This window comes from Anas platyrhynchos, chromosome 11 (assembly GCF_047663525.1).
Source record: "Anas platyrhynchos isolate ZD024472 breed Pekin duck chromosome 11, IASCAAS_PekinDuck_T2T, whole genome shotgun sequence".
NCBI classification, from domain to species: Eukaryota; Metazoa; Chordata; class Aves; order Anseriformes; family Anatidae; genus Anas; species Anas platyrhynchos.
Window position 1 is genome coordinate 11,760,039 of NC_092597.1, and position 23,020 is coordinate 11,783,058.

General features: G+C 37.7%; 1 protein-coding gene across 8 annotated transcripts in view; it reads right to left on the bottom strand.

The window, feature by feature from the left end:
• SCAPER (S-phase cyclin A associated protein in the ER) overlaps nucleotides 1-23,020 on the bottom strand; it is a 159,653-nt gene that overhangs the window by 61,824 nt on the left and 74,809 nt on the right. For all 8 annotated transcript variants that reach the window (XM_072043465.1, XM_027465593.3, XM_027465591.3 and 5 more), the window contains 2 exons: nucleotides 21,820-21,885; nucleotides 11,648-11,774 (listed from right to left, as the gene is read on the bottom strand). In XM_072043465.1, the coding sequence (XP_071899566.1) occupies nucleotides 11,648-11,774; nucleotides 21,820-21,885 (193 nt within the window). The remainder of the gene's footprint in view (nucleotides 1-11,647; nucleotides 11,775-21,819; nucleotides 21,886-23,020) is intronic.

Genomic DNA, 23,020 nt, shown 5'->3' on the forward strand with positions numbered 1-23,020 from the left:
CTGACATTTCATTATTGAAAACTTTTGGCCACAGGAAAGCAGCAGTGACTCCAGCTGAACTATGAAAACCAGTGCAATCCAGCAAAACTAGAGATATTAAAATTAAATGGGAGGAGATAGAGAGAGGGAGCTACGGTTGTTTGTTTGAAGACCTGCAGGGCAGTCAAAAACTCTTGAATTCTAAATACAGCTTTCACGCTGATTGCCTTGGGTACTCTCTTGTAACCCCTTGGACTATTTGCCCATTACCCCATCCACACAACAGTAACAGAAGACTGCTGTGTAGATAAAAAACATGGGTTTGCAAAGTATTTCAGACGAGAATGCACAACAAAAGGCATCTCTAGGTGATATGGTTTCAAGTCAGAAGTGGAATTTAAAAAAAATTGAGCATGTGTGTTAACATATACCAGCAGACTAAATGAAATAAAACCTTCAGTTCTTCAAAAATATAAAAGCACAGAAAATAATTACTTTAGCCATGATCTCTATCTAAATTGGCACCTGCTCATTAGCAGAAATGCCTAGGGGATTTTCTTACCACCAAATGCTCACTGCTGTGCCTGCACTCAGTGCTAGCACTGGTACAACTGCATGGATGCCCCTACCACAGGCAGACAGATCGGGTGCAGGAAAACACAATATGAAGAAAATAATTAACTGTGGTTATTTACTCTGGTTTTATGATATTAAAACAGATCTCTTGTCCTGCAAATACTTAATGAAGAAATGACTGCATATGTTGGAATGTATTCTGATACAAATGGACACAGAAGAAAAAGGAGCACCAGACCGGACAGCAAAAGGCCCCAACTAGTACAGCGTTAAGTGCCTTGGAAGCTAACAACATCTAACTGTGTATCACAGATTCAGAAATCAACACAGCAGTTTTCAGTAACACACTCTGCAGAGTAAGTTACCCTCCCAATAATCTTGGAATAATAACAGTGCAGAGCTTATCTGTGAATTGAACTTGCCTTGTAATACCATTTCCAGCAAACAAGTTAAAAAATAGTCTGTGGCTGACCTCTAGTAACAAGTTCCTATTTATATGTTCATCTTGAGAAAAAGGTTAATCCATAGATTACAGAAACTCCAGGCAAACAAATTATTGATGATATAAAGCTGCCTGGTCCAACTCGCACGAGGCAACACACATTTGACCTATTGACTTCTTCCTGGCAGTGACAAGGAATGTCTGCTTGGGCAGAAAATGCTGTCCTAAGAGCTCCTCCTGTGTTTGCATGCATCTTGCTCTTTGAACAATAGCCACCAGGGTGTAGCTACCCTGCCCACCACCACTGCTGGTCGGATGAGTTGACATTTCTGCAACTAGGAGTAGTTTGTACCACACGGAGTTAAGATGGCTGATGCAGTGTGATACACCACACTTCAGTCTCTGCAAGTTGCTGAACCTTTTCACACCATGTGCTTCTGGCAACATGCTTCACTGACGCTCAGAGCTCAATATTCACACATGAAGAGCTCCTAACCTCCCAATTAAAGGCTTTATAGTGCTGAATTCATTTTGAGTAGGGTTACTTAGATCTCAGGTTTTCCATCAGTTATATCCATTTGATCAGATGCTGAGTTCGTGCTCTGGACGCAGTATTCTGTATTTTCCTAAGGACAGCTTTAGCCTTGATTTACACTTAGAGCAAAGGAAGCATAAATACAGAATTCCCTGTTATGTTCTGTGTTCACAAAATTACTAGATTTTTGTGGTAAAATACAGAGATCCAAGGGCCTGAATTCTAGTTTTAGCTGGTAAAAAAAGACTTGTGTTTAAGTTTTAAAATTCTATCCACTTCATAAACTTTGGATTTTGACTTTAAATCATTTTTAAACTGCTGTAATTCAGCTTTAAATTTGATTAATGACTTCCCTTCCCCAGACATCACAGCAGGCTGAAACTGGCTACTGCAGGAGTATCCGAAGTTGAATACAACTTGTTGAATACAACTTATATTCCACGGGCCACAGGCACACACATCCTGCAAAACAGGGAGCAAGACAAAGCTTATCGACTGTGCTGCCTCTTGTCCCTAACCAACCTCACCCCAATCCCTGCCAGCTGGCTGATTTAAGGAGGGTATTTTGTATCTTAAAGAAGAGACAAATAAAAGGTAAATATCCTCACTGTCAAACACCAGCAGCCAGACACTTGCACTTTTTCAATAAAGGACCTTCCAGGCCCATGAAAGAGAGCTAAATCCACTTGCTGATTTTACACAGTAAAATCAAAGGTGGCAACTCTCAGTGCTTTCTTCTTCCTCACTGATATAAATCCAAAAAGCAAGGAACTTGCCCTTTACGCTCAGCAATTGCTGTCACTGTGATTATGGTGAATGCCTTTAGGGCAGAAAGTAGGACTCTACTGATACAGGACTACAGAAAAAAACATTTAAGTCTCACACAAATCAGAATAAATATGGCTCTTTCAGAGGCATTATAACTAACATTAACTTAGTGTGATCTCCTGGATCAGATCACCACAAGTTTCTATCTTAATTTGGTGTCCATTGCACCAAGGTAGAATGAGGCCAATACAGAAAAGGTGACTGCTTCCCTATCCTATGGCACCACAAAATAATCCGAAATATTCCCCAAATTTATCCTCATTTCATGTTTTGAAATTTGTAGTTTACCACTTGCTACAAACACAGTATTTTTTCAAACAGAAAATAACTTGATTTTTATATTCCAAGAGAAAATATTCAAATTATTCCAGTAATTTCAGCTTCTGAATATACTACCAAGGAAAATATTTGGATGTTATGACTATGATACAATCATGAACTTTATGACACATAAAACAAAACTATTACAGATATTTGACCTGCACTGTTAGTTTTTATTGAAAATAAGAAATAAATTTAATCCAATCTTCAATACAGAACATATAATATGTTCAGCTAAAATGAAGCTTGAAGTTTTAACTTCTGATTACCTTTAAAAGTAAGAACAGCAATTGTTTTCATTAAGAACAAAGCCCCAGAACTTGGATGAAAGCAAAGAAAAAATTAAGACAGAATTTATTTTTTAAACACTGTGGCTACTAAATGCCCACTGCCCAGCGTAAAAGAAAGCTTTTTGCTGTAAGCGAATGAGCTGCGGATCACAATCTTTGTATGGCTGCGAGCCAAAAGACACATATCATGTCCCTGAGCGAAGGCAGCAGGTTACAACATGACAGCATCAATGGCCCCACAGGGTCCCGCTGCGGTGCTGCAAGGCTGGCGGAGGAGCGGGCACGGGGCTGGAGTCAGGGCACATCTCGTCCCAGTGCCCTGCATGGGCCGTGCCAGGGTCAGTGTGGCTGTGGCCCTGTGGCACTGGCCTGGCAGGAGGGCGCAGGCAATGGCTGCTCGGGTACCAGAGGCTGGCTGCCCCTCACCTGCTCTAGGGAGTAGCTTCAGGCATACATTACTCAGCTACATGCCTATGTAACTGTAGGTGTGTGCCACTTTGCTTTGTGTTCATTTTTAATATGAACACTGTGCATGTTTTTTTTTTTTCATATGAACACCCTAAAACGTGCAGTCAACTTTAAAGTCCCAACAGTCTATCTCCTGTTTACCTGAGTAAATATTCCATATATCAAAACCAGGAGGCCTGCTGCTCTAAGGAGCTGAGTGGGAAACGAAGCTGTGCAATTTCTAAGCCCACATGTGTAGTGTCAAAGGACTGGCAGGAGCTGCTGCCAGAAAGGCCGAGGTATGCTCTAGTGACAGAAGTACCCCCACTGAACAACACCGGGGCTGGTTTGTCCCATACAAGAGTCACCAATGCCTGAGTTCCTGTTCTGATGATAGCCATAATGAAGTTCAGTGCACTTTGAAAATTAATGGGGAAACCAATTTAGCAGGTAACACCTCTGGACCTAGAAGTCGCTTCAGTATTAACTAGATTGAAATCTCATCTAAGCATTTTTTCTTCCAAACCAGAATTTGACTTAGATGTAGAGCTTAGGGATATGGTTTAGTAGAGGACTGGTTAGTGTTAGGTCAGAGGTTGGACTCGGTGATCTTGGAGGTCTCTTCCAACCTAGATGATTCTGTGATTCTGTGATTCTAAATAGCGCTGTGTTACTTGTAAGGATGAGGGGACGTGCCGTTGTTTCTGCCCGTAGTGTCCTCTAGTGGGGAAATGGGAGATGGTAAGTAAATGGGAAAACAAAGCTCTGCATCGCAAGGAAAAAAACAAATCCCTTCAAGGAGAAAACAAATTCCTCTCAATCACAAAACACCTATAAAAGCCTGGCATTTTGACTGAGCTTTTCATTACTATAATAATGTTAAAATGTCGAAGTTTAAGTAACTTCTGAAAGATTCACTCAGACTGAGAAATTACGTAGTCGTGAGGCTGTTTACAGGAACTGGCTGAGGTGCACTTCTTGTGCTCACACACCACTGTGCCTCTGTGTGCACACATACATAGATGTGAGATCACAAAATACTGATGGTGGGGTATGAGCTGGGTTACGTCATATGCCATGACTTCAGCAGAATCCCTGCACCAGTCATTTTCACCATTTCTCACATACAATGTCCTATGATGCTCATTGTGATTCACCAATTTTTGCCACCATCTTATTACCAGCTGACCCTTCAATGCTTCAAAAGCAATTATTAATTCTGAAGAAATTAATGAGTCATTACTTCCCCTTCTAACACTCCTGCTTTCTTCAGAGATAATCATCATCCTTGTCCCTTAGTAGTCTAACTAACAAAACTAAGTTAAATCAGGATCATTCATTTTTAGGTTAAAAATTAGGCTTAAAATTTTCTACTTCTATTTCATAATGAAGAAAACTTTCAACTGCGAATTAGAAGTTAAACAGCAAGCTATGATTTGCACACTCTAAATCTAGGCTAATTTTTCTGAACACATAATCTAGCATAAAATATACTACCTTGTCATGTTACTTTTGCTTAGCAATTCTAAATTCCTTCAAGAGTTTGGTATCAAATTGCAGTATCTTGTCTATTATTCATTCAGTGATTATGTGGAGCAATGATGCCATATCCAGTTAAAACATACCCAAAAGTAAATTAAGAAAAGCTTAAACATACATCATTGCCTTTTCAGCTGGTCCGGAATACTTCTGAAAAATAAAATTCAGCTGTTAAATTCAATGTCTTTCAGTCCTTTTGGATGGCTACAGTACTCCGCTACACTACAAATAGGCAGCTACCTAGGTGCCAGAGCCAGCTTCACAAACTACTGCAGCATCAGAACCAAATGTGGAAGAGACAGGGAATCACAATTCTTGTGTTCTTACATGGTACCCTAAGTACGTAACATTTGTGAATATTTGCTTCTAAAATCTGTTTGTCTGCATATACGCACTTTACACACACACGTACAAGAACAATTTTAAATATTCGTGGGGAGGATTTTTAAGAAATTTTTCGCAAATGGTACAAAAGCTTGCATGTTCCACTTACCATTGCCAAAGAGCTGATACACGGAGCAAAACCAGTTTTTAATCTTACTGTTTAAGTTTCTGGTGATTCAGTTTCTGTTATTGGGGAGGGTGTGGGGGAGAAGGACGAGCTGGACAGACAGCTCAATGTGCCTTCCAAAAACTGGCCTATGAACCTTAACACTGGCTATGGTCACCATACCCAGTGGGCCTGACAGTTTAGAGAACAAATCATAAATAGGCACCCTTACTGTGCTGCTAAGGCCAGCCATTTCTGACAGTCTTTACAATGGCATAAACACTGTCTCCCTATAGTTTGCATTTGAAAGTTACCACAAACATTTTCCTGAAATGTAAACAACTGACATCATCTAAAAATTGGAAAAACAAAAACATTGCCTGGCACTAAACAAACCATTAATGGTCACCAGGAGAGTACTTTTTCGAAGTTACAAGCATTGAGAGCCTTTTTAAAAATAATAAAAGTATTGAAACAATTACTAGCTGAGATTCACACATTTTTGAGTTATAAAATCGCATCTTTCCTAAGTGAATGCATTTCTTTCCCTGAAATCCCTTCTCAGGATGAGGACTATTCCAGCTTACTAAAAATAAATGCCGAGAAACTTAGTCTACTGAAAAGCAGCTACTGTTAGAACTGTGCCAAGAGAGCTGAAGAGTAGGTATAAGCACCATGAATGTGGCTCTATTTGTTGTAAGCCTCCTCTTCTATCCACTTCAGATCAGTTTTAGTCCCATACTTTAATAAACTAATTTGCAGTATTATTTACTGCACCTAGGATACCTGAAGGAATCCAGGACACACCTATCATCAAAACAATACAAAATCCTAGTAATTTTATAAACATCAGAACCATGGAAATCTTGCTTGTTAGGGCTTTGTGCCTAGTGATAAGTGTGAGCTTCAAGCTTTAACATTTGCTTAGGCTGGGACATTTATAAAACCCCTGTTCTTCCCCTGTAGCTCTCTCCTCAGCAGCACATCTGTAGGATGTTCCCCATCAAATCACTTAGGTTAGAGGAATTGTATAACTTGCGTTGTGATAAATACCATTTTCAAACTCGTGGTCTGATGAGAAACGTTATGAAAAAACCTGCAGTTAAGCAGATTAACTGTTGCACTTGAATTCCAAAAATCCTGAGGTTCCCTTTGTGATCATACCAAAACTGTGTATGTCACATTCCCAGTCAAGAGGATGTGAGATACATTAACAGCTTGTCTCAATGTCACAGATATGTATTGAACACATTTAACAGCAGTGATCTAACTGCAGTGTTTTAGCTGCAGCTGAGCCAGGTGAAAAGGCTGCTGCCCTCGGCTGCTTGTCACCACGCTCCTTCCTGAACGCAGCATCCAGCATGGTCCTCAGAACAGTGGGCTGCGTCAGCTGCAGTACCATGAACATTTTAAAGTAGGGCATTTAAAAACTGTATCAAAACAAACTAACCAAAATAAACCCCACCAAAACAACACAAAGCTAAAAACACATCAGGGAGAATTTTAGGGAAGTGATGTGTCAGCAGGTCTAGGAAGACCATCTGAGTGAGCAGCAGTCACCTCTGACCCAGGTCAGGTTCATAGCCTCAGAAATACACATACTGCAGGCAGCAGAACACACAGCAATTACACAGTAGAAAACAGTGGTTTTGTTTGTTTGTTGTTTTTAAATCAGTAAAGACCACCTCTGTACACTGAAGAAAATTAATGATGTAAACATTAACAGCTTAATACTGTATCTGTGGTCACACTGATTTCAATCTGCTTGTTTCTGAATTCCCTATTACAGGACATTTCTGTATGAGTGCTCAAGTCAAACTTGAGCTGTTAATCCTGGGCTCCCTGCATATCTGAAACACACTGCTGCCTTTGATAATGGAAGATTAGTTCTGTTGAAGAACGGTCATGTATAAACTCAAAAGCAGAAAAAACTGTGGCAGGAAAACTGTTTTAGTCCTGCAGTTCTGCCTTCTTTAAGAGGCTACATAAGTTTTTGTCAGCAGTGTTTTGTTTTTTGTTTGTTTGTTTAAGCAAAGGCACATTCTTAAAGAGTATTTAAGATCTGATAACGTTCAGTTTAAGATCTCAAATAGTCCCACGTGACAATTTGCCAACATCAGGCCATGGCATTTTGGTAACGTTTGCATGCATTCTGCTATTGTGTTTGTGTGCACGTTTTTTCTTTGTTTTGTTTTGGTGTTTTTGTTTAATATTTTTTTAAAACAAAGTACAGGTGAAAGTGAATACAGCTTCCTTTCAGGATTTCTGCCAGAAAGGATGAGAGACTGCACAAAACCTAAGGACTGCCTTCCAGTAACCTAGAGCACAACCCAATCAAAGCCTTAACACAGTGTATGCCAGATCCAGGGACAGCATACTGGGCACATACAGCGCCATCCAGCTTTGTACCTCTGGACTGATGTCACCAGCAGAAGCAAGGATGCATTCCAAAGGGGCATTGGGCAGGAATCTGCTTAAAATTGGAACAACATTGTGGTTTATGACTTCATAGCACTGTCTATGTTGATTTAATTAAAATGCATGTGTGAACCACAGGCTGTGGGCAACTAATGGCCACACTTCTTGTCAGATCCTCAGAATCTGCACTTCAACAACCTGAGTATCTAGAGAATAGGCTGATGCAAAACCCCTTTAAACTATGAACAAACGCTTCCTGCTGTACTGGTATTCTGCTCTTCGTAAAACAAATCTTCATTTCCCCAGGGAGCTAGCATACACTTTTTTCAGTCAATGTAAGCTACTAACAAAAGAAAAATTAAATGTTACAGAGTATTACTGGTGGTGTTTTTTTTTTTTTTTTTTTTAATCAATTTTATTTGACAATACTTGTGCATAACTTTTTCTGAGTCTGAAGAATTTCTAGTAAGTGGCAAGGATCTATTGTTGTTAACTCTGTCCTCCCTTAGGGCAATTCTTTATTCAACCCAGGCCATTAGCAAGGGTAAATCACTGTTATCAGCTCACACACACTGACAGCTTGTGTGGTTCCCACTCCCCCATTCCTCCCCCTACATTATGGTATATTTTTATGCTCTCCAGGGAAATTCAATTAACAGTGTCAGTCTCCTCCTCTCAGTCAATGACTGACAACATCAAGATTCTTCTCACCGCCCATTGACATGTAAGATGTGTCTGCTGATTTCTTGACTCACAAGTTAACAAGAGAATTACTATCCACTTCTATAAATGACTACCTACGATCTGTGCCGTAAACACAGTGACAGCTATTGCAATCAATCTTTCTTGACCTTATCGATTAGGACACTCAGATGTAATAAGACTTCTCCAGCAGAAGAATAATGATTTGAGGGTAAAAATCCAAATCAACAACAAATAATGTGTGTCTATCACCAAATTTACCTTTTATTTCCCGACTGCAGGCTCAACAAGCAGTAACATTACAAACAATTGATGATTAACATTTAGCTGCAATTCATGTCATATTTAAAAGAATCTCAAGAAGCTACAGTTTCCTGTAAAAAAAAAACTACAAAAACTACACAAATAGATAAATCTTTTTAGAGACCTCATGCAACAACGGATTTTCTATATTTTGAAATAAATATGAAATTAATATTTCAGTAATTAACACAAACACTGCACAATTCAAAATGTTGGAAGTCTTTCAAAACTGCTATTAAACTTGATCAGCAACTCAAAGTAACTAAAATAACACACAGGAGAACAGTATCCCGGCACTGTTCAGGATTTAAAAGTATATGCTATTAGAAGCTGTGTTTCACACTGAGTAAGCTGTGAAAACTTTCAAGCATGGCACTTATTTTTACAGAAACTAACTCTGAACCACAATGATGAAACCCCCTCCTCGGATTTTATTAACTTGGTTTCTCTCAGTACTAGTTTTCAGGATGTCGTGATTACAGATATGAAAGAGATCTTTTCTAAGGGTCAATGAGAGAACAATATAACCTTCCTTTGGAAAACTCAAATACGGAGGTTCTAACAGTGTAAAATGTTGAATTACAAGGCAAATCACTATGCCAGCAGGCCAACCGCATTGAAATAACAATAAAGATGAAAATTCTAGTCTCTCAATTACAAAAATTCAGCACTTTACCTTAAAGCAAGGCAGGCTTTATAAGCACAGCACTTAAGAGAAATTTCAAAACATAAAAACATATGATATATTCGCATACCACCTCAACCCTCCACTGAAGACCAACCCCAAGAAACAGGCTTAGCAGTGTTCTGGGAAAGCACAACAGCTCTGTGATGTGGGACCTTCCTGAATTTCTGGTTGAGGAAAAAGGATGCCACCAGGAACAGCTGAGGCACCTTTATGCATACTCTAACCAAGCACATTTACAGAGGAGTGAGGGAGCTCTCATTTCTCCTGGCATGACACTGCCAACTCCTGTCTCAAAAGCACCCCCAGAGCTTTTCAGTTCTTTGGTGCTGGGGGACATGGAAGAAGTCTTAAGACTCAGTCCTGTGAAAACTTGCTAATTGGAGTGCAGAGTTAAAAGACTTCTAAAAGTGTAATTACATGGCTCAAACCATTAACAACATCCAGTGAAATATTTAGTACTAAGATGACTATTTAACCGTCCTTTCATTTGTTCTACTGCAAAAGCATCCTGAGGACAACAGGCAGAAGGACAAATTAAAGTACAACAGATCAGACAAATCACTTGTAAAATATTTAGCCAGCTAAATAAAAGCTTATTTATAATATAGTAATTATGTTTATAATAAACCTTATTAAACATATAAAATCAAACCATGATAGCCTGAATGTAATGAGAGTCTTATTTTAAAATAGTATTAGGCCAGATCTGTAATTTCAATTAAATCAAACTACCAACTTATGTCAACTTCTGTGCAACTCTTACACTGTGAATAAGCAAAAAGATCTCCTACTTACTCTTAACTGACCACTTTCCTCCTATGGGTGAAGTGCAAGCCATTGCAGCTGTAGGAAGCAAGATGAGAACAGAAAAAAACACAACTAGCCAGTCTGGGTTGCAGCCAGACTCAAAATATCTTTGAAATACCACAGCAAAAGCTGTTCTAATATGTGCTGGGTCTCCTGGCAGAACAGAGCTGGCCTCCTAATTAGAAAGCTCAAAATCTTCCACTGGTTCCTTTGGTTGTACCAAGAGGACAAATGGCACAGGATAAAGAAGTGTTTATCTTCACTTTACCAACCTTCCTCTACTCCTAAGTGCAACTCCAGTTATTAATGTAGGTTGGTATATGTTAGCACAAACTGGGAAATGAACAGCACTCACTTTATTATACAGAATTATGTCTTTTACTTTACATGCATGTTTTTACTAATCTTTACACTTCAGTAAATGTAAAACGAAAACCTATTTGCCACAATCTAATATAACAAAGTTAAACTTCATGATACCCATCACAGAAATGTTCAAGCTTGAATCAGCTTTTATAATTCCAGAAATACAAAATCACTTGCCTGGTCTCATAAAATTAGCTTAAATTCTACTTACATCAGACGGTTTTCTAAAATACCAGAGAATGTAAGTGGAAAACAATCCATGCCAAATCCACTTGTTTAAATGTTGTTTACTTGTGGTAGAAGCATAGACTTATCTAGAGTTACTAACAGATCAGAAATGATGACACTAGAAATCCCATGTAAACAGACTAGGAAATTCATACAATCCTGTCGTTGTTTGATTTAAAAAAATGATATTCATATTCTACTAGTAACTAGAACACACCATACTGCGTATGCATCAAGCTCATAGCAAGAGTCCTGAACCTACCTGATGAAAAAAGTATTTGAGAAAGAAGAAAAAGAAAACTTGCACTGTTTTTCTCTTCAAAGCCTCCTTGTCATTAAATTTAACATTTAAATAAAAAATTGAATCCTGAAGTACTGATACCTAGTAACACATGAATTCCAATACATATTTATAATTACTGCATTTTATTAGGTAACTTCTCAAAATTAGTAACAAATGCATTAATTAATGCACAATGCTAGAAACAGAGTTCTCTTGTATGAACAGAGTTCTCTGTTCACTTAGACAGTTGAACTCCCTTCAGATACACTCTGAAACTTCCAAGCTTCTACTATAGTAGTCATTAGTATTCATCAATACACATCTAAAACATTCCCAAATCCAAATTGATCTTGAGGACAACACAGTTTATAGATTAATCATGTCAGACAGTAATAGTCACAATACCTCTTTTTCCAGAATACGAGAGATCTCTCCTAAAGTCCGGTCCAGAGCAGAAACCTTGTTGTTTGCCAACAAACCGCTATCCTGCATCTGGAGGTGCTTGAAAAGGTCTTTTGCTAATCGCTGTAACCTTCATGAAACAGAAAACAAAGAGCAGTTAAAACAACAAAAAAGTCTCCAAATCATGGAAAATTTCATCTTTGTAATGATACTCCAGTAAATACATTTCAACAAAACAACAGCGAAAATCGGTGTAAAAATATCATCTATACTGAACAGCAACTAAAGTGTGCAACACAGCAAGCAGGCACTGTCAGCTTTGAGTGTCTATGACTTTTCACTATCAGCTGTTCTAGGGAAATGGTATGGAAATAATGTGAATGGTATAGCCATAAAGGCAATTCTTCATTAGTCCTACGTTTATTTATTTATTTATTTATTTATTTGCTCAAACAAGTTAATTTCCCTATTATCCCTCCACAGTTTATCCTGCTAGTTTTTGTCAAGGAATCACAGAATGGTTTGGGTTGGAAGGGACCTTCAATCAAGATCACCTACTTCCACCTCCCTGCCAGTAAATAATTTATTCCTAATATCTAATCTCAATCAACCCTTTTTTAGTTTTAAATCATTACCTCTTGTCCTATCACTACACTTCCTGACAAACAGTCCCTCCCCACCTTTCCTGTTGGCCCACTTTAGGTACTGGAAGTCATCTTACTTTTCAATATGCCCTTTTCCTCCATTGCTCAATTTTTCCTGCCCACTTACCCGAGTAGTTCCCTCTTGAGATGAGTAAGAGAAACAGAACAGCAGACTACTCGGCTAATTTCTTATAGGCATCATAAAAGAAATAGCTGTTCAGGTTTATTTGAACACGTGAAAACTAGTGACTCTGCAGGCTACCTCAGAAAGGGCATTCCATTAATGAGGGTCAGTAATGAAGCCAAAATGCAGAGGTGGGAGAGATGCACATACACGTGGATTCACACTCATTTCAATTTTACATATCTACCTCTGGGCTATGCTCTCTTGTTGGCAGTGAGGAACAATACACAGTTTCAAGGCACCACTCATCTCTTCCTGGAGTGTAAAATAAAGCACACTCAATACATTTTTCCTTGCCCTGAATATGAAATCAGTAACTAGCTCACATGTAGACTTCTATATCTGTAGAGGCATTATAGGCAGGTGATAACAATGCTAAACAGGGTCCCTTACCATGGGATTATGAGAAGCGGTGAGGAAGTATCAGTCAGTACTTGCCACTATTTGCAAGCCACTGTCTTAGTGCTACTGGCAGCTCTGCTGCACTTGCTGGACCTTTAGTTTGAGCTAATAGAAAAATTTGTACTGGAAGTGGAAAGAAGCTGGTAACTGAGCAGCATGAGAGAAAGAAAATACTGTCGTGACTAGAAGTAAATACAGACCTACAGGAAAGATATCAATGTTTATCATAAAATGGGACATCAGTGTGAAAGGGCCAGAAAGCAGTCACAAAGTGACGACAGAGTAACAGGAAAAAAAAGATTGCCTTAACTGTTCTAGAGGTGAGACAGGAGACAGAATGGCTGGAGAATGAACCACAACAGTCATGTGTTTAATAAAAAAAAAAAAACAAAACACAACACAAAATACAGAATATTCATTTGGGACAAGACTTGAACAGAGTTTCTACTTTATCAGTGGGAAACAGGTACTCTGTATCTTTTCTTTAAAGAAATTAAGAGATTTGTAACAAGCTTTCAAAAGACACTGGAAATACATATATGTTTTGAAAGTACAAATAAAAATGATTTGCAGAATTTTGTGTTTTGGACTTATCATCATCTGGTCAGCTGACTCCACTAATATTCAGCCTGTGGATTTTTCTATGACAAGAAAAATAAAGGGGTACTAAGGCCAACAAAATTTTCTGCACGGTTGTTTCCTCTGTGGAAAATGAAGTTGGAGGAAACACTCTGTCTAACACAGTAAACCAGGAGCTAAAATGGGAAAGAAAATTAGAAGCCAAATAACTGCAGGACTTTGACAATAAATCAGATGACCGCTAACACCGCTGAGCTTAAGGAGTGGATTGTAGCACTGATGAAAAACTGAATTGCTGCAGTGCAGAAAGACAACCTAGAAGGTAGGTATTTCAGGTATTCTTGTGGGGTTTAAAATAGCTGTTTTCTTGGCAATATCCTGGTGCGTTAAACAAAAATAAAGATGACTTCCCTTGGAAACATCTACCCAAATTCTATGATTAAAGCATTTATAAACAACAAAAATAACCACCAACATACTATACTGTGTGCAACTCCATGACAGAAGATGGCAAGACAGGTTTCCATTTGCTCCATTTAACATCAGAGGAATGGAATTCAAACAGGATTAAGCACAGAGGCTAAAGAAAGGGACTTTTCCTAATCTTAGTATTACAGAGAAAATAAAAACTCTTCTCCTACATGACAAGTCTGAAACCTCTTTTGATGAGACAGAAAAGATGTTTCATCAGCCATCAGCATACAAAATGTGTGTGGTTGATCAAGGCATTACTAAAAAGGACTTGAATAAAAAATAATTGTATTACATTGCCTTGTCTGTTCACAAGTTCCCTTTCCCTTCAGTCTTGGAAAGAGCTTTCATACATACTGAAATTCCTGTCTTTCCTCATGCACCAGTGGTCACATATTGTTGTGAGAACAAATAAATACTTCATTTTGCATCACGCTGAAGTTAGAAAATGTTAGAAAAGTGAGAACATATATCCTCTTTTGCCAAATAATACTTTGTTAATTTCTCAAGCATTTCCCTTTTCTCCAAATTAAGATACTATCTTAAACCAGTTTCTTCTTCTGGAATGATCTTCACTTACAGAATTGACATTCTTGAGCACTAATAACAAACTACTTAATTATTGGAACATCTCTTCTTTCCAGATGCTGCATTGAATTTTTCTCTTATACCCATCCCAAGATTTGCACACGGTCTAAGACAAAAATATCTAGATTTCTTAAATGATTTTATATGCACAATTTTGAAAGCCTATCTAATCAATGAAGTAGAATTGATCAGGTTCTTGATGTTTTCTTTGCTGAAAAGCTTTTACCAACAGACAAACTTTGTGTTTTCAGCATCAAAATAAGAAACATGAAGAACAACATTTCCAGTTGTGCTGCATTAAAGAATTACTTCTTACATCTTCGTATCATATTGTACGTTGGTCTTCTGCCAAAAAAGGGTAAAGTATGCTTCATGATCATATGGGGAAGAGATGGGAAATAAAAAACCCTCCTCTCACTGAGTGAGTCTTGGAGAAATTATTTTAATTTAATATCCTTTACACTGACCTCTTGGCAGCATCACAGAGAAATAAGAATTATTTTCTTTAAGACTGTTTCAAAGGACTAGAAATCTATGCAAGATGACTTGTACTTGGATATAGAATTAATCACTGCCACAAACAGATCTGGAAAGAGAACACCCTTTGTTCATATAGTAGATTAATACATCATGGTATCAACACCTGCTTCAAGGACTATGAGGAAATATTGCTGAGTCCAAATCCAAACATTTTTAGAACAAAAACTTAATTTTCACTCCATCTCAGAATTTGCATTCCTCCAAGGTTTAATGTGCCATGGAGGGAACAATAAGTGAGTGAAAATTTATTTGGCTAAATAAAAGGGAAAGTTAACATTTATGCCTTTTTATCTAAAATTATTTACATCCCACTAATTAAAACGTTATAGCATTGCCTCCAAAGAAATAATTCAGAATGTGGAAGAAATATCCTAAAAGACATAAGGCACAGATTGGGTTTATAATGTTACACTCTGATAAATAGCATGTTCAGCAAATACAAATACATGATTGGGTCTTTTTGCACTGCAAATAGAAAAATGATGGATAGTCAAAGGTTTATAGAGAAAATATGTAAATAAAGTTACAACAAAGTATTGTAAAATTAAGGGTTTGGTTTTAGCATAGGCTAAATATTTCTAGCAGGCTTAATATATTTTATAGACTAAAGGAAAAAGATCTCTGTCAATATTTATAAGTCACATTTAATCTCAAAAAAAACCCCAACAAACAGAACCACCAAACCACCTTGAAATAACATCAATGTATTTCAGCACTTCCCCATTTAAATCCATGATTTCTTGGCTGCGTGCTGAATGTATGCCCGGAAGGATCAGTACAAGTGGCAGAGACTGGTTATTCCTCCTGTGCGCTCCTGCTGAGGGCGGCCAGATGCCAGCTGGACACACAGCCCCAATTCTTGCCCGTGCAGCGTGTGCCTGGAGAGAACTGAGAAAGTCTGTGGCAGTTCCTGCCCAGCCCAAACCCGAGTTATGCTGTATCCTCCTAAAGCAACATACAGCCCTGCACTATTCTGTACTACCCCTGCAGCAAAGTAACATACTCAGTGGCATACCTGACACATTCTAATTGCTTTAGGAATGCAATGGAAAACACCACTCTACTTAACAACATAGCTAGATGCCTAAATATGCAGCTTTGTACATCTTCGTTAGTCTCAAAAATGGAAGCTACCTGAAAACTGGTGGCAAAATTGCTAAAAAGATTTGCTGAATTAATTTCATTTGCTATAAGAATGCTCCAGCAGTTCTCTGAAAATAGCACCTGCCGTCCATCCAGAGACCAGATATTTACCTTTGTTTAAATTTAACTGAATTTTATTTTATTTATACTACAGCTCTTCTATAGATCATACAGCTGTTTAAAAACAAATTTTGCACAAATATTTCCAGTTTCAGACATTTTTCCCCACTAATCAGTATTGTGGCATAATATTTTATAACAGACTCAACTGTAAACTAGACTACTGTAAACTACAACATCCATTTGTTTTGTGAACACACTGATATACTGCACACACACACACACACACAAAGAAAGAACTATGTCATTGAAGGCATTTATCTTTGAGGCTCTGCAAGAACAAACTCCACACTACATTCCTGACTCCTCTTTTTGTATTGCAGGACTTTCTCAGAATAGTGGTTCTTTCAGATCATCTGAAGTGCCCCCTTTTTGTAGTTTAAAAAAGGAGGAATTAAAAAACACATGAAAAAAAAAAAAACACAACAACAAATCAAAACAATTCCTTCATGAATGAGAGGAAAAAGTGGCTAAAGTATTAGATTAGGGAGGTTATATTTTTATTTTAAAAATTCCTGCAATCCTGCTAACTCCCATTAGGCAATCTTTCATTACCTTACCTTCCCTGCTTGTATTTATGGATTACATTTATGCTTTCCTAACTGCAGACTGCTTTAACACTCAAACATACAGCTTTTGGAATAACAGATATTAAATAAATGCAACCAACACTCTTACTTTACAAAAGCTTTTTCCTTCCCTTTTAAAAACCTGCTCTGATGGATACCAAAGGATGCTGCAAGCAGAAAGAGCATGCATGTTTTGATGGGCTAACTTTGTGGACTGGACACTAAATAATTACCTTCAGATCAGTTCCCAGAGAATCAGAATTAATACCACAAATGCATCAAGTGTCCACTGGCTTTTATAAAACAACCTAAGTGCAACCAATGACCAACCAGCTAATGAACAGTTGAAAAAAGCCAGGGAGCAACAGAATGGCCATTCCCAAATGAGAATGAGTGCAGCACTTTTTCTTGAAAGGGCTTTCTACGGGAGATTGGTCAGAGAGCAAGACATCAAGCAAGTAAAGCTGCATTTGGATCTATTTTTTTGCCTACATTAAGGAAGAAATTTTTTGGGGTAGTTACTAATTCGAAAACAAAACAAAACAGCAAACAAAACAGTTTCAGGCATCTTCCAGAACTGTTTCTAGAAAAGAAACACGTAAAGCCTTTTACAATCCCCCTCAAGAAGCAGTATATTCCGTACTCAAACTGGAAAAGGCACATATACCATGTCTACCAAAGCAAGATAAACATTCTCTGCTTTTTGATATTTGTATTATTTGTGAGGTTTAGAAAGCACTTGAATCACTGCTTCCTCAGTGAATGTTTTTATAAGCCCACAAACCATACACTAACAAGAACTACTGAAACAATCTAGGAGCTGCAGCAGGAAATCAGTGGTCTCATAATATTAAGGTGGCTTAATCTTAAAGGTGATCTAAAAAGGCTTTTTACCTGCCAAAGACTAATTCTGGGTTCTGTCTTTCTTCTTTAACAACTGACATGGCTAACAACTAAAATCAGATAAATTGCATTCCATAAATTGTTTTAGTTGTTTACAAAGACATAATCAGGGCTAGGAGGAGTTAAAGAAATGTGACATAATCAAGGAAACATACCAGAAAGTTGCATTTAATGATCTCATTCTAAAATTAGTTTGCTTCTGTTAAGTGAACAAACACATCTACCAACCGTGTCATGTTTTAAATGGAATTTTTTAATTATTTTTTTTTCCAATTCTAAGCTCAGCCCACTGACAAAAAGTTGTTTCTTTGTTCACTAGTAGGCTTCCACCAAATTTGAATACATCAAACCTTCCTTCCAAATAAAGAAAACATAGTGGCATTTGTTTTGACACAAAGAACACATTTAGCCTTCTTAGTTTTTACACCCTTTACCCTGTATCATGACTTTTCTCATTAAATTTGCAGATCTTCTCAGAGCACATGTTGGATAGCTGTTACAACTCCTAGTATTGGCAAGGATTTGCTCTGTCTCAGCCAGGTACAGTAGCAGTTAATATTAGCTCATAGTAGTACACTGTGTTCTTGCTAAAAAGGCAACTGTTAACTATTTTATAGCTTCTCAATACAATAACATTTCAGTAGAGATCTAATACTGTTTCAGCGACTTCTTGTTATTTTTCTTAGTTAAGTAGGATCCTGTACTTAGTTCCGTTAAGAAAAATTATTCTTTCCTGTATTCATTTGTTTATCCACATAAACAGATATTGTCTGGTCTTAAACTCGTAAGATGTCTTGTCCTCTCACTCTATCCTTTACAAAGAGAGAGAAGGCTACTCTTCACTTCCATACTTCCATTTTATATTATCTTAGCTTTATGATGAAAGCAAGCTACAACGTGGCCACCACAGTAGTTTATTTCTAACAGGGTGCAGCCCTAACAGGTGCTGGTGCAGCAAAAGGCATGCAGTGCTACAAGCAGCCAAGATATGGACCATGTGGATCTACTGGTGATTCTACTTGCACTTACCCTAGGATCATCACTTTGAAGGGGCTTGTAACTCCAGCCTCCCTGCACTCGGAACAGGGCCAGAACTATAAACACCCTCAGAATGTGAGACAGGGCCTCCTTACCTCAGTGATTCATCCAGAGGCAGGATGCATACAAGAAATGAAGAACAAAAACGATCTCACCAAATGCTATGGTTGCAAAATACTGCAACAGGTTACCTTATGGACATGTGTGCTCAGAGTGCAACATGCAAATTAAGTCCTTAGCTGTAATTACATTTCAGTTCTCATATTTCTTATTTTTTAGATTATGTCAGAATAAATGTGACACTGGTTTCAAAATAGAAAAATCAATCCACTGACTGAGAAAATAAATAAAAAGTTAGGAGGCAGCCAAAAGAAGGATCCACAAACGTATTTGAAACCTCCCCATATTACACCACCTACTCCATTCAGATACTGAGAACATGCAGGAAAGTTAAGGATGTTCCAAAAACAGATGTAACAAAGGAAGGCAATAAAAAAAAAGCAGGTGAAACAGAAGATTCTGCCTGAAAGTACCTTAGCATTTCACTGAGAAATAAAAACTATAGATTGAGTATTAGTCAAGATATAACAAACAAAACAACTTGCTTGAGTTTCTGTTGCACTGCTATTGAAACAACTGAACAAAGCACGTCACTGATGATAATCAAAAGTCAGAAAGAAACTAACATGGAAAAGCTACAGCTTTTCAGTATTGTCGGTTGCTTGAACACACCACATTTCTGCTGACAACTAGAACCTAATGTTTTTATTTTCTGGTAGCAAAGAAAAGCAAAAAATAGAAGCTACAAATTTAGAAGTCCTAATCCACCATGAAATTAATCTTGAAAATTGAAGTGCTGATAATTAAGAAATAAAGCCAACAGAACCTTCTTTCCCAATGTGTTTACGCAGGTGTGCCATCTGGTGGAGATGTTTCATTTTCCTATGTTAAACCTCAACAACGTTTTTGATTAAAACACACACTGAGATTCAGCAGCAGGTTTTCAAACTACTAAAAAGACTACGTGAAAGATACTGTTTACATGTTAGTCATACAAGCACCAGGGAAGCCTAAAAGAAAGGATCTGAACATCTTAAACAACAGGAACTTCTAAAAATCACTAGCTTCAAGTGTATCAGCAATTTACAAATGACGGAAGCAACAAGAAAACATACAGAATCTGGTACAGGTTATTACCTCATCCTGAAGACAAACATCCCCAACCCAGAAAGTCATCATCATTTTAGGATGATGGTATTTAAATCCAACTGTTGAGCCACTACAGCCTGACTGACCTTCCATAGACTTCTTGAGCACAACTGTAGGAATGGTTTACCACCTGCCTGATACCCTAACAAAGAACTGTATATGGATGCCTGAGGAAAACTAAGAACAGGGTAAACATACATAATCCTCTTTACTAATCCTTTTCTTGCCCCCCATTTTCAGTTTAGGAATATCTAGAGCTGGATGTTGTGTCCTTGAACTGCTATGCATGTGAGGTAAACTTTGAGCATCTTTCTGTCGATGAGTTCTGTATATCTAATTACACACAACACTAAGAACCACTGATCTTCATCCCATGCTCCCTCATTCTGGCCCTTGGAGGGACAGCAATCAGTCACCACCCATCTTTTCCATACTATTTATGACTTTGTAGATCTCCGTAACATACCTCCTTTGTAACTTTCTCTCGCCATTGCATTTTTCTCCAGAATGAGAAGTACTCAGTCCCTAACAGAGAAGTTATACCAGAAGTTATTGTTTCCTTTCTTTCTCTCTGTGAACTCTCAACAATTCCAGTATATCTCTTCTGAGATAAAGCAGCAGAAATGCACATGGCATTCAAAAGATGCAGATGATTTGTACATAATGACATTCTTTATTTTGTTTTTGCACCTGTCTAAATAATTTTAATATAGGATTTGCTTTAACTGCTAGGAGTACGGAGCTAGTATTTTCTTGGAACTATGTATCACTTCTGTAGGTTCAAAGCCCATCAGTTTATATGTGAAGGTAGCATTGAGTTCCTGTGTCCCTGACACTGTATAGCCCTTCATACACAGTGAATTTCACCCGCTGCTTTACTGCTTTGTTACTGTCTCTCTTCAAAATTATTAGTCAGTATCAGCTCTTGTCCCTATTATCCTGAGTATCTTCACAAAGTGGCCAAACAGTGCCATCTCACTGTTTGCCCTCTGGTCCAAGTCCTTGTGACTACGTTGAACATTGTAGGACTGCTGAATTCTACCAGTAACCTCTCTATTTGGCAAAGACTGATCAGGCATCTCCACTTCTTTTCAGTTTTTGAACTGATTCCTACTTACGCCAAAGCTATACAGATTCCTCTAAAACCTTTGGCAAGAAAGAACTTGTCAAGAACTTTTTGGAATCTAAATATTCTGCATCTTTTGCCAAACAGCTTCAATGCAATCACACAGAAAAGGCTGACTAATTTTCAGTTTCATCCTAAGGAAGAGAAATCTGTCAGTGATAATTGCTTGTTTTAATTTTACCATCCACTGCCTTCATCTGTGCCTTATCTTCGACAATAAATAGTCTACTCTTTACAAAGCTCAATGTCAGATTAAGACACCTGTGCACTAAAATACCTGGGTTCACCATGTGAACCTTTGTTTCTGACCAAAGGGAGGTAACACAAATTTTTCAGTTCCATAATTCCAGTACTGAACTTTCACAATCTGTGTTGAAGAGTACTAAGCTGGAGCCTTCTTGCTTCTAGGTAATAAAGAGATAATGTATGCTCTCTTTCTATTGTATCTTACATGGTTTAAGATATACAGTGCCTCCAGAAAAAAAAAAAAAAGGCATTTATAACATCTGACCTTTCGTGTTAGGAATTATCTGTAATTCAATATGACAGTACATTCCATATTGAATGGGAACCTTACCACACTCCACTGGAAATTTCAGAAGCACTTCTGCTACAGACAGGAAAAAAAAAGTCTAAAATACGTAAAGTAAAACGCTTACTTGGCTTTAAATGGGGAATCGGAGACGGCATTTTTTGCTTCCATCAAACTCTCATATTCCTTTGCCCTGGAGGAAGAAATATTAATCATTTATTGACTATCATCTAAAGCATACCGTATGGAATATCAGCAAGATAATTCTAGCCTTTGCAATTTTTCTGTTCCATAATAAGTCATGCCATTTCTGACAATTCTGCCTTACCATAATGCATACACATGTTTAACTACTAGTCACTAACAACTAATATTTATTAATACTATTTAGTATAACATTAGTACACAAATGGTGGATTTAATTTGACCTTCAGTATGGTGACAAATGTTAAAACACCATATACAATAACAGGGAAAGAACTGTAGAAACTTACTTCATTATAAAATTAACTCATTTGTCTAATGAAAATATTAGTAATTTAGACAGGTGGTGTAGATCAGAATACTACAACACAGACATTATAATTAACAAATTATTTGTTTTATTTACAGCTATAGAGGTATTTTTAATGAAATTAATGTCCATTTTATAACGGTATGACCCTTGTTAGGCATACAGCACAGAAATAAATACTTCCACTAACGGCTCTTTTACTGTTAGAAATGGAAACAGGACCTATAATCACATACCTGTTTAGACACTTAAAATCTTATTTACACTGGCCATATGCCAAAATGCAGGAAGACAGAGACAGGACTTCTTTTTCACCACTTGTTTTGACTGCAACCAGCCTAAACTAGCAGGTGAAAATCATCATCAGCTCATCAACCAAAACAGGACTCAGAGTGGTAATCCTGTAACACTTTATAACATCCCCCCAACTTCATGAAGTAAAACTAAACCACACACCACAGTGACAAGGGAAAAAATAAAATTTCAGAGCCAGAGCCTTGTGAAAAAAACATCCAGCAGACACTAAAAGCATCTGGATGTTAAAAACATTTGATCCATTGAAATTGCTCTTTCAATTTTTATTCTGAAATGAAGACCTCACAGATACAACACAGACCTCTGGAGCCTTACGGCAGAACTGCTATTCAAGTCTGTTGAGGTTCTGTTCTCAGATGAATGAGTAGCACCTCATTCACAGCTGGGAAAACTCTTCACAAGTCAGGACTTTGGCAAGCTGTACCCACACCTGAAGGAAACCTCACTGTCATGCTGGACTAAACCAGATATGTGATTTGTCTCTACCAGTGGCACCCAT